This window comes from Xyrauchen texanus, chromosome 14 (genome assembly GCF_025860055.1).
Source record: "Xyrauchen texanus isolate HMW12.3.18 chromosome 14, RBS_HiC_50CHRs, whole genome shotgun sequence".
NCBI classification, from domain to species: domain Eukaryota; kingdom Metazoa; phylum Chordata; class Actinopteri; order Cypriniformes; family Catostomidae; genus Xyrauchen; species Xyrauchen texanus.
Genome location: NC_068289.1, coordinates 30,541,344 through 30,554,317, shown reverse-complemented (window position 1 = coordinate 30,554,317; position 12,974 = coordinate 30,541,344). Strand labels below are relative to the sequence as shown.

At 40.5% G+C, this 12,974-nt stretch overlaps 1 protein-coding gene across 1 annotated transcript; it reads right to left on the bottom strand.

Moving 5' to 3' along the window:
• Nucleotides 1-1,131: 1,131 nt before the first annotated feature.
• On the bottom strand, nucleotides 1,132-5,053 carry LOC127655426 (uncharacterized). Its single transcript, XM_052143257.1, has 6 exons — nucleotides 4,923-5,053; nucleotides 4,695-4,801; nucleotides 4,381-4,477; nucleotides 3,777-4,128; nucleotides 3,551-3,670; nucleotides 1,132-1,339 (listed from the first exon to the last, which is right to left on the bottom strand). The coding sequence occupies exons 1-6, from the start codon at nucleotides 4,932-4,934 to the stop codon at nucleotides 1,272-1,274; spliced, it is 756 nt and encodes a 251-aa protein (XP_051999217.1). The 5' UTR covers nucleotides 4,935-5,053; the 3' UTR covers nucleotides 1,132-1,271.
• Between the last annotated feature and the right edge of the window lie 7,921 nt (nucleotides 5,054-12,974).

The window sequence follows — 12,974 nt, the reverse complement described above, 5'->3', positions numbered from 1 at the left end:
ATGTGTTAGACAACCTAATGTTTAAAAACACATTTTCTTCTCTTTGACAGGAATCAAAAGGTCAAATGTACACCAATTAGTTCATAAATCATAGGCCATAAATCATTTGTCACAAGGTATATAATACTTACTACTCACGTGGTCTTGGTGGGGTCATCCAAACAATGTTTGAAAGCCACAAAATGTATTGTTCTAATTCTAAAAGTTCTACATTTTGATTCAAGATAAAGACCAAAGTGAAATATATTTATTGGAAATTAAAACCAAATGTGTGCTGTAATTTCTGTAGACTAATGGATTTTAATAACTAAACCTTGAGGAAACACCTTGACCTCTGAGGTTAATCCATGGTAAACGAATCTGTTGAAGCCAGTAGTGTCATCACAACTGCATGGTTTAAAAAAAAAAAAACCTGCAATTTTTGGTGAACTATGATCCATGGTACAGCTGTGAAAAGTCCAGAGAACTACAGCCATGGAAGCTGGAGGGAAAAAAAAAAAATCCTGGAAGGGACCACCCACGATCATGATGCACTCGGTGTGACAGACTTCCTTCACAGTCGAACTACGCATCTATATCGGAAAGTTGGTTCCAAACGTAAAACCAAGTTTCTGAACTTCTCAGCTTTTAACCAAATAGTGATTCCCAATGCTTCATGGGATTGTAATTCGTGCCCCCATGAAAGATGCAAGTGCACGGTGTTGTACCTTTGTCAGTCCGATGTTCAAATACTTTTTGCAATGTTGCGATTCCTCAAAAGCTGGTTGGTTCATGGCTAAGAACCTACCAAAGGATTTGTTTTTATGGAAAGGTCAACACTCCCAGAACGGACACAGCTGAAAGTGGGCAGGCACGGTTTTGCTTTGTTGAGATCACTTGTCAGGACTGCATACAGACAAGTGTCTCTCGTTCTGAACTTTTTGATTTTCCACTGGCATATGAAACTAGCTCAAATGTACTATAGCATGCATAAATTCCCATTTCCCTTTTAAGTCGGTTCATGATCAAGTGGAGTGTGGTCTTGTTAATAGTCACCTACTCCATGCTTTAACATTGCATTAAATACATTTTTGGGATTAAACTTCAAAAGAAACAGGGTTTGATTCAATGTTTTTATTGATTTGATGGTTTCAAAAGAAGTTTAATACAATTCAGAAGAGAAGATACATTTCAATTCATAATGAATCCGAAAGAGATTGAAGATGGCAAAATCAGAATACATTTACATGCCTGGAGGACAAAAAGTACCTCTGAAGCACAATTTCATCTGATCACATGCTTTTAGCACAAATATAGCCCATTGGAGTTGAAAAGGGTAGATCATTCCAGCAACGTTTATCTGTTGGTAAGATGAATATCACCATTAGGTCTCAACCAAAATGGGGTACACCCATATATCAGACATAGAACATGAAATGTTGAACTTCAGACAACAAATGAATCATATTATAGGACATTATAGTATTGTGAATAGTCAGGATTCAAAGAACCAAACTGTATGCTTACTGGTCCAGTTTATCTCCAAGCAGTTCTCAGTACCCCAACTAGGCTCATTAGAGCACCAGTTGGTGTAGTCAAAGGTGGTCCCATCACTCCACAACCATTGTCCATCCTAATGTGTGTAGAATGATTAAGTGTACCATTTTACGGACACCATTCAGAGGGTTATTCGGTCACGAACACATTTAAAGTAGTGTCCATTTAATAATCTTCATTAGAACCTTTTCCATGTGAGCACCTTTGAACGGGAGTCTGTGTGAGGCCCGGTTCAGAACAGAACAGATTGGCTGCCGCACACCGCCTGTCTTGGGTACAATGAAGTGAGGGCTGTAGAACCCTGATTTCATCTCGGCTGGAGAGACGGCTCCATCGCATCCCTGTGGGGCGAGTGCTTGGCAAACAAAATCGCTTATCCGAGTCGGATGGTCCCGGCCAGCCAGCGTGTTGGAAGCGTAAGCGATGCGTCCAAGCTTGAGTGGGGGGCACTAAGGGGACGATCACGTATGACATACCCGGTGGGGCTTTGCAGTGGGTGGAGCAAGTAATATTATGTTGGGGAGCAAAGTTGCATCCCAAAACAGTTGTGCTGAGAAAAAAACTTAAAGCACTTACCTACTTCCACATACTTGACTGGGGGCGGGAAAGTGACTGAGGAGGAGGTTCTATGGAGGTGTCTTCTAGACCGGCCGCAGGGAGTCTACAGTCGAAGGCTCTTTTTCCTGGCAGTGTGGGTACCACGGCCCAGGGGGGTGCGGCAAGAGATTTACCTCCCGGCCCTCCACCAGGGGATGGAATGGTCCAGATACCAACTCAGGAACGATTGGGAGCCTTCTGGGTCCTGGTAGTGGTTCGTGAGACAGGGGAGCATCAGCTTCCTGCAGGGAGCTCTATGCTGGGGCTGAGAACTGGGCCCAGGTTGAAGAAGAGCTGCCTGTTGTTTAGAAGCTGCAGAGGGATGGTCTCGGCGAGCAGACGGAGCACGGCTTGCGCTGGAACGGTGGCGAGGCATGATGTGGAAGATGGCCACCGTCTGCTTCCTCATTGCCGAACACTGCTGGGTAAAGTCTTCAACGGTGTCGCCGAATAAGCCGAACTAGGAGATGGGGGCGTTGAGAAAGTGGGCTTTGTCGGGGTCCCGCATCTTGACCAGGTTCAGCCACAGATGTCGTTCCTGGACCCGAGTGTGGGCGTCACCTGTCCGAGTGCCGGAGCTGTGAACTTTGTGGCCCGGGGCACGGTCGGTTGTCGAGACGCGTCTTTAAAAAGACGTTCAACGCCAATGTGTATACTCTTTAAGAAGAAATATATTCTTTTACAGGTCTATTTGCTCTTTAAGGAAACGCGTCGAAGTGCTCAGGTGTATGGACTGCACTTGCGTGCAGCGAAGGTAGAAAGCCACTGGCAATGCGCCATAGGATTCAACAGCAATGCTCTTAGAGGCGAGTGGAACAGTAGTGGAACACCAGCTTGCTGAACACACAACCGCTCAACTCTGAAAAAAAAAATCTGAATGGACAGACGCACGATTCCCTCCTTTTATACCAGGGGGATGGACATGCAAATTCTGTCTGAAAATTTATCATTGGCCTTTTCTCAAGTTCAGAGGTAACCGAGGCCTTCAAGAAAGAAACCTGGTGTCGCTTCAATCGACACAACGTCGCAACAGAAGGGGAACTATGATTTTAGGATGTAGGTAATAATGTCTTATTCCAATGCTTAAAGGATTTTAAACAGCTTTTTGTAATTTTTTAACAACTTGGTGGCATTATCCACAAATGTATCAAATTCATCAACTTTTTTGGGAGGCTGTGAGACACTTTAATTCTCAGATGAAAATTCAGAGACTTTCCAATCAATGAGTTTGAAAAGATTTTTTGTTATGTTTTAATGTAATGTTTTTTGGTAGAAACATTTCTACCAAACAGTTCTAGGGGCTACCATAAGGTCCAAGCCAGAAAAATAAAAGCTTAGTAGGACTGCTAAAATACAGCAAGTATACAATAGATTAATTTCCCCCCTCAAACATGAATTTACATTATTTGATACAAACCTGACATGGTGTCCTTCAAAAATATCTGCTCCCTTGATGGGGTGACATACTTGCCCTTGATGTAACTCTTCAGGAACAGATTACTCCGTTCTTTCATCATTCTCACAATCCGTGAACGATCTGAGGTAATGGAAGCATTATTGTAGTAATATTGTAAGTAAACAGGTTTTCTAGACACCAATTATCATGATAATGATCAGATACAGATCAAAATCTAATTTCTTACTAAAGGCAATCTCAGCTGTCTCAGGCATGACAACAACTTCGTTAAATTGGTAATCTGTTTCTCCACAGTTGTGGCAAGGGTTGTCAGCATCCGAGCCCCGAGAAACCACCATGGAGAAGCTTGTGTCACCAAATGAGACAAGAAGAAATTCTTCATCACTGAAACAGTCATCCTTGATGTCCGTATCTTCCAACTCTTCTTCTGGATATGTTGTTTCCTGGTGGCCACCTGTCCCCAGATTTTCCTCTTTTACCATCATCAGGCTGAAATTTATGACTGTCGGCTCCTTTTTGTATGCTCTGATCTCCTCAGATGTACACTCTGTTTGTACCTTGCAGGGATGATGGATAGTCTAGGGTGTACAGAAAATCCACATCAAATTAATCAAGTTCATACATATGTATTGTTTCTCAAGTAATCACTCATGATGAGGTGGTCTCCAGAATATGTTTAAACACCACCACATAAGGCCATGTGATCAACCTGAGTTTCCGGATTAATCCAAATTAAAAAAAAATTAAATATAAAACAATTGCAATTTCACTTCTCTCTCTTCTGTGTGTATATTTGAGTGCATTAATGTGTGGATAAATTCTGAACTCACCAGTAGGGGGGATCCTTCAGACAGAATCTCTGCAACTTCATCTGGACATAAACCTTCAGTGTCTTTCCCATTTAGCATCAGGACTTTATCTCCATTTCTGAGGATGGATGGATGGAGAGACAACAGAACAAGATAGACAGACAGACAGACAGACAGACAGACAGACAGACAGACAGACAGACAGACAGACAGACAGACAGACAGACAGACAGACAGACAGATAGATAGATAGATAGATAGATAGATAGATAATTTAATAACGGATAGATTTATAAATGATTTAGAAACAATTTATTCTATCACAATAATCTTACCTTACAAAAATTCCATTGTTATAGTTTAAAAAGTTCTTCACTTCATAGGAGTGTTTCCCTTCACTCTCAGTATGGAGCAACGTCACACCACCGCTAACAAGACTCCCCTGAAAATTTTCACAAAGTCAATGTTTCCACCTACATACTAACAAAGATGTCAATTGATTGCTTTTTATTTAAACAGCAAGATAGATTTGCATACATCAACTTACAACAAAAATTGCTTACCTTTGCTGCCATGTTGATCTCAGCACCGATTACAAGAATGTGTAAGTGTGGCTCTAAAATACCGCCTTTTCAAAGTCAGTAGACCTAATAGTGAGGTAGGAAGAGGAAGTACTGATGTCCAAACGTATGGTTTACTGAAAAAGAAGAAGTGTTACCCACATGGAAGTAATATGATAGCTGTATGTGTCATTCATGTTTTTGTTGAAATAAAGAACTAGCAAAGTTGTTTACTGCCCAGATTTGTTCAGTAACTCTCTGTGTAAGTATCAGTGGCATGACATGTCCACAGTGCTACAAGCTGCTCACTGGGTTATCTATGAGTCAAAATGACTAAATCACAAACCAAGGGCTCAAACAGTCAATTTGTTTTGTAAACTGGTGTGCTACCCGTGTAAAACATATTTTTTCACAGGAAGTTGTCTTTTAACTGCCCTTTTAAAATATATTCTGGGTTCTGGCAAAACAACTTAAGATCAATCGATAGTAATTGGGGCAAAATGTTTAAAATCCATAAACACTGATTTCAAATCGTCCCTTCTTTTCATCAAAAGAGTAAAAATCGAGGTAACAGACACTTACAATGAAAGTGAATGTGGACAATTTTTGGAGGGCTTAAAGGCAGCAAATTTGTCAAATTGGCTATAACTTTACACAGAAAAGGTTAGTGAGAGGTTTTCGTGTTATTACACATACTGTTTATGTCTTGTTGCTATACTTTTGAAACAGCAAGTATTTTAATGTTTACAGATTGGCCCCATTCACTTCGATTGTAAATACCTCACTGTAACCCAGATTTATACTTTTTGTAAAGAAAAGAATGGTGGAATCTAACTGTTTTTGTAGTAATCAGCATTATGCCACAAATGCTGTCAATTGAGCTTAAATTGTATTGAACCCGGAATATTCCTTTAAATGCCAAAGCAAGAAAGACAAGAAAAAAAGATATATTTTCAGGAAATTTTGTTAAAGACATTTGACATTTAATGCACATTTATGGCAAAAACAAGTAGCACTGTCATGTGCATATTTGCGTGTTTCAGGAAGTGCCACTTTTTCGCAAACATCACTGATGTAATATTAATGAAAAAAGAAAGTTACACATGCACATATATGTACACAGGATACTTCCTCACATAAAGTAATAGAACAAAAAGAAGATGAACAAACTGGCTGCAGGGGAAGTGCTGCTTAGTAAGGAGGAATATGAAAAACAAATGCTACCCTCAAAGTTCACTCCATTCTGTGCTGTATGTCAAACTTGACTTGACCTTTCAATGATTAGTTTAAAATTCTTACTTATTTAAGTATTTGCCCTCAAAGATCTTCCACAGGTGCAACATTTTAAGGAGTCAACCACTCATTCAGATTTTGAGGAATTCAGCTCGCAGAGAACGCCCCTGGGTGCTTCAGCAGTCTAAAAGAGTATATTCGTCCTCTAAAAGACTATATTTCCTTCTAAAAGTTTGGTACTCATGGAGAGTGTCTTTTTAAAGATGCCTTTGCGTTTGTGTATAATTCCTGGTTGTGGTCGTTACCTCTCCGCTTCCGACGGCCATGATCGCTGCCTCACGTGCTTGGGTGCTGCCCACGTGGAGACAGCATTCGTGGACACTCACTACGAGAACATGACCATGGCAACGTTGCTGTCGCCAAGGGCATCCCCCTGTGGCAACGACACCGGCTCTGCCGCAGCCTGACCCAGCGGGCCAGTGTAGAGCTCCCCGCGGGAAGCAGACACCCCCTTTCTCACAGCGCACCACCAAGAACCCGAGGAAGGCTTCGAAGTGCCCCTGAGAATGTCGACCCAGGGACATGGAGACCCGCTACAGGCCATATAAATACAACATGTTAGAGTGTAGCCACCCCCACCCATCACCCACCAGGTAGACTTATACTGTGTTGAAGAACTGAAAGACATTGTAGTGGAAAAATAAAAAAGTTAAATACCTAATCAATAGATAAATAGAAAATATACATAAAATACAGAATTAATTTTACATCAAAAAGAAGAAACAAAGGATTTAATATTATCAAATGTAGCACACCAAGTCTTTAAATTCTTTTTCTTTGCTCCATGTATGCAAGCTTTTGATAGCTTTAAAGAAATAATATCCAGCAAAGATAAGCTCCATACATGCCTGCTCATCGTATGTGGAACGACTGACTAACATTTTCTTTGCAGCAGTGAAAGTAGCTAAAATAAGTTTCCCTGTTGCGAAGACAATGCCAATTCAGAGAAGTTATTTCGGAAGAAAAGTTCTGGAGTGAAAACCATATCCTTATCTAACAAGAATGATATGTCATGAGCAAGCTGAGACCAGAAAGGAAAAAGTGCAGGACATTCCCAGAAAAAATGTAAATATGTACCAAGTGGTCTCTGCGAACATAAGTTACAATTCTGGGAAGGTGACAAATGCATATGGAAACGTTTTAAAGGGGACAGGTAGAGTCTATGCAGTAGTTTCCAATGGATCATCTGATGATTTGGGTTTTTTGAGGATGATGTGATTGTCTCCCAAATTTGTTCAGTAGATAAAGATTGTATGTCACCGCTGAAGTCCTTAGACCAAATAGTTGTTAAAGAAAGTGGTTGAAAGGATGTTCATTTTAACAACAGATATTCTTGCAAGGAAAGAAGTATGAAGATGCGTCAAATTTGCAAGACCTGGCCAAGTTATTATTTACATTTTCTGAAACAATAACCTGCAGAGAAGGATATATATCTACCCCTAAGTATTTGAACGAATGCACTACCGGAATAAAAACAGAAAACGTCACAGATCCAACACAGAAATCGAGAGGAAGCAGATATGACTTTGTCCAATTAATTTTATACCCAGATAGACAACTAAACTGATTAAATACATTTAAAACATGAGGGACAGCATGAACTGGATTGTCTAGAAAAAGCAATATGTCATCTGTAAATAAAGATATGTGATGTGAGGTGTTCCTAACCGATATAGGAAGCATAAGTTCTGACTGACGTACAGCTTGAGCAAGAGGTTCTAGAGACAGAGCAAACAGTAAAGGTGAAAGAGGACAACCCTGACGAGTGCCTCTTCCAATCGAAAAAGATTGTGAACATACCTGGCCAGTAAGAATGATAGCTGAGGGATTAGCATAAATGATTTTAATCATATTTACAAAGTTAGAGCTAAAACCTAGGTGAACTAGAACTGCCCACAAATAATTCCACTCTAAATGGTCGAACGCTTTCTTTGCATCTAAAGAGAGTATTGCAGAAGGAGAAGTCAATTGTTCTGCTGAGTTAAATATGTAAAGCAGTCTTTGCAGGTTATCTGAGGCAGATCGAGATTTGATAAACCCTGTTTGATCATGATGAACAAGTTTGGTCATAATGCCTTCTAGATGGCATGCTAAAACTTTTGCATAAATGTTAACATCTGTACCAATTAGAGAAACTGGGCGATAACTAGAACATGATGCAGAGTCTTTATCTTTTTTTAACAAAATAAATATAATAGCCATGTTCATATTTTGCCCAAAGGATCCTTGATCACTTGAATATTGCATCATATCTAGCATTAGTGGACCCAACTTGGCCCAGAAGTTCAAATAGAACTCAACTGGTATGCCATCTAGACCTGGGGATTTCCCATTGCTCATACCTCCAACCGATGATTCTAATTCGACAAGTGATATGGGTCTAGCTGAGAACTGAGAGTCTGATTCTGACAGATGCGGAAGATTAAGAGTAGATAAAATGGAAGTAAAGGAGGTAGGGTCGCATTTAGAGTTGGAGCTGTAAAGATCACAATAGAAGGAATGAAAAGTGTTGTTTATACTCTTCTGGTCAGTCAGAACCTCACTGGCTTGAGATTTCACTGCTGTACTATTAGCACATTTTTCATTATTACGTAGTCTTAAAGCTAATAAATGGCTAGGTCTGCTACCATGAAAACAATAATTTTGTCTGGATCTTTGTATAAGAAATTCAGCTCTGTATCTATATAATAAATTAAGTTATTTCCTAACAGTTTCAATTTTGGCTGCAGTACTATCAGAAAAAGAATGACGGTTTGCCTGCTCTAGTGACCGCAGTTTGGATTCCAGGTCAGAGGTTTTCTTAAGATTCATTTTCTGGCGAAAATATGCATATGAAATAAAAAAATTCCTTATAAAACCTTTTGTGTAAAGCAGTCTTTGCAGGTTATCTGAGGCCTCCCATAGTATTCGTGGGTCATCTACCGAGCCTTTATCGATGTCAATAAATTCACATAGTTTAGTTCTGAATTGATCATGGCAGCTGTGGCTCAATTGGTAGAGCGGGTTGGCCACTAATCGCAGGATTGGTGGTTTGATTCCCAGCCCACATGACTCCACATGCCAAAGTATCCATGGGCAAGACACTGAACCCCAAGTTGCTCCCAGTGGCTAGCACCTTGCATGGTGTATGAATGTGTGTGTGAATGGGTGAATGTGTCACAGTGTAAAGCGCTTTGAATACTGTTAAGGTTAAAAAGGCGCTATATAAGTGCAGACCATTTACCATTTACCATCACAGAAAAACTCAACCTTTCTTTGTAGCAATTATTCTATAACATTGGACGTTTATGGGGGCCATTTAAGCCATTTACATTACAACTTAGTATATTCAATTTAGTCATAAGTATCAAACAAATAAGTGATTTGAACAAATGAGTCAAAGTGAAACCACTGCAAATAAATAATCTTAAGTCTACCATTAAACCATCCCTCACCCACTGAACAACCCTGTAACATAAAGCAAACCCACCCCATAGAACTACAGCATTATACTCCCCTGTCATTGTCAGTGACAGCAACATGACAGCCTGTGCAACATTAGTACACCGCCATTAGCCTTATTATAAGAGAACAGAATATCTTTTTGAATTCACATCAGTAATTCATTATATTTTCTGTAACGAGGAAGCAAACATAAATAATTACATCATATACGTATGAAACTGAGATACCTTGTCTCCTAGCTAACATGAACAAACTGCCAGTAGAAGATCATCACATGTAGTTCTATACAGATTGTTATTACTAGTCACTCAGTAATAACAATCTGTTCTGCCATGTCCATATTTGAAGAATGAGGTCAGGGGATCGAGCTTAGGAATTGATGCGCTTCCTCCGGAGAGTACAGTAATTTAGTCTTGCCGTATTTCATGACAATCTTCAGTGTACCTGCCTCTTTCAATTCTTTCCTTATTAGAGTATAGGAGCTTCGTTTCTTTGACGTTGAGGGAGAAAAGTCGGGGAAAAAGCTCAGCATTGCACCATCGTTTGTTTTTACAGAACTCGGTGCACATTGCCGCTAATTCAGTTTTCAAAATGTCCTCAAATCAATTTATAGTGATCGCCATGTTGTCCTCCATGTCCGCTCAGCCTGCCACGGCTGCTGATTTAGTTTTGTTCTTTATTGGAGGAGATGGTGGTGAAAGTTAAGCGAGTTTCTGACTGTGTGACCCTTCTACGGAAGGACGTGATAGAGCCTGTCCATCCAGCCAAGATGAATAAGGGGTTCTACATCCCCTATTTCATCGTACCAAAGAAAGGCGGTGGGTTGCGGCCAATCTTGGACCTGCGAGTACTGAACCAGGCCTTACACAGACTCCCGTTCAAGATGCTAACGCAGAAACGTGTTTTAGCGAGCGTTCGGCATCAAGATTGGTTTGCGGCGGTAGACCTGAAGGACACGTACATCCACGTCTCTGTTTTACCTCGACACAGGCCCTTCCTGCTTTTTGCCTTTGAGGGCCGGGCGTACCAGTACAGGGTCCTCCCCTTTGGCTTGTCCCTGTCACATCTGTCTTCACGAAAGTCACAGAGGCAGCACTTGCCCAGCTAAGGGAAGTGGGAATCCGCATCCTCAACTATCTCAACAACTGGCTGATTCTAGCTCACTCTCGAGACTTATTGTGTGCCTACAGGGACCTGGTGCTCAGGCACCGAAGCCAGCTGGGTCTCCAGGTCAACTGGGAAAAGAGCAAGCTCTCCCTGGTTCTCTTTTCTCTGGATGGAGTTAGACTCATGATGGCACGCCTCACGAGCAAGCGCGCTGTCGGTGCTGAACTGCCTGAAGTCATTCAGGCGGAGAACAGCAGTCCCCCTGAAACAATTTCAATGGCTCCTGGGGCATATGGTGTCCTCTGCGGCGGTCACACCGCTCGGGTTGATGCACATGAGACAGTACTGGCTTCAGTACTGGCTTCAGACTCGAGTTCCGAGATGGGCATGGCGTCATGGGGCACATCGCGTGGTAATCATGCCGATCTGCAGCCGCATGTTCAGCCCTTGGACAGACCATACATTTCTGAAATGGCCGGGACCTTGTCTTGGCTCCTCAGCACAAAACCTGAATGAGTGGTTGCGAGCCAGTTCCTTTTATACCCGTATGTCTAGGGGAGTGGCATGCAAATTCAACTCACCAATTCCCATTGGCCTCTTCTCAAAGATCAGAGGTGTTTGGGGCTCCCAAGGGCCACTACATCGACACAACGTCTCATTCCCTCCATCAGGGAACGAAGGTTACGAAAGTAACCAGGACGTTCATTAATCCCAAACCAAGATGCACACTATATATACATCAGGATCACCCATGTGGATGATTCTCGCAAATCCTGAAAAAAGAAAATGTCCTGGTCCAATTTCACTCGATATCAAAAAGACTAATAAGAAATTATATTTTGCATACATAAATTGAGGCCTATTATATTTTACATACAGATTATTAGGCCTATTTTTAGGGCCTTTGAAACCCCTTAAACTCTATAGTCCTGATGGCTGGTCAAAACCGGGGCACTATATCATGAAAAAAGTAGAAGCTTAAAAAGTAAAAGTCTCTGCACACATAAGTCATGCAAATGATGTATAATTTGAAAGCTTAGAATATGAACTTTTCAGAGATAACATAACTTCTGCATTAATTTGACTTAAAATAACAAAATGAGGTCTCAAATCATTAGCACCCCTATTATAGGCTTCATTTTCTTATTTTATGTTAAGAATTACTTTTGTATTAATATTATTATTTCTGATTTGGGGTTAACTATGACCAACACATTTTCTTCACAGGTTTTGTGAGAATCACTCATGTGTGTTCTAACAAGGGAACACTGGCCTGATTATTTTGATTCTGCACTAAAAATCCCAAATTTTTGGTCTGTGTTGAACTATTATTCTACGGTATCAAATATTGACCTATCCTCTGATCCTAAACTGCTCGCCATACTTAAATACCTACAGTCATTACTGAATTAAGACAATCCAAAATGGGATGATGGTAACCATCTTAACAGTCTGGACCTGACTTTCTGATTTAGCAGTGTGGAGAAAATGATGAATTAAATAATTAAAAAATCTGATAATTACTCTCAGATTTGGGAAACTTTTCTGAATTATTAAGATTGAAGGCAATAATATTAAATATAAGTTGAATTAATAACAAAAGGCTAACCTAAATGGTGAAAGTGCTGCTTTATTTATTGAAACACAACATGCATTAGTTTGCAGTGACAGCCACACAACACACACACATGACATTTTGACTCCATGGTTTCCTGCTCCAAATTGCCAGTCAGTGTTATGCATTATGCTTTCATACCACTACAGACCGCATACCAACAAAAATGTCACGTAGCAGACGAGGCCTTCTGAATCAAACAAGTTGTATAAAGTCCACAAACACCCCCAAAGCAGTTCAAAGTTTACATGAGGTTGCACACACTCACAATTATTGCAACAGACACATAAGAAGATCCTATAGTCACATCCTCACAGAAAATGCCAAAACCCAACTCAACCAAGCTGAGTTGAAAGAGAACAACACTGATATTTTGGCATGTGCAGAAATGTTACATCAAGATGCGTATATATCTGCTTACTCTTTGAATGTACAGTAGGCCATACAACAAAAATACAACTACACACTCATGTACAGTTCAATATGAAAATAGCTTAATCTCTCCAGATAAAACAGCATTCATTAATGTCATGATTGTACCAGATAACTGCAGTTACGCATTCTATGCGTAAACAAAATGCCTTGTTACTGATTGT

Coding starts and splice junctions, on each gene's coding strand:
- LOC127655426 (XM_052143257.1), bottom strand. Junction 4,478..4,694: donor AACAATGGAATTTTTGTAAG/GTAAGATTATTG, acceptor ATCCATCCTCAG/AAATGGAGATAAAGTCCTGA. Junction 1,340..3,550: donor TTTGAAGGACACCATGTCAG/GTTTGTATCAAA, acceptor TCTTACCAACAG/ATAAACGTTGCTGGAATGAT.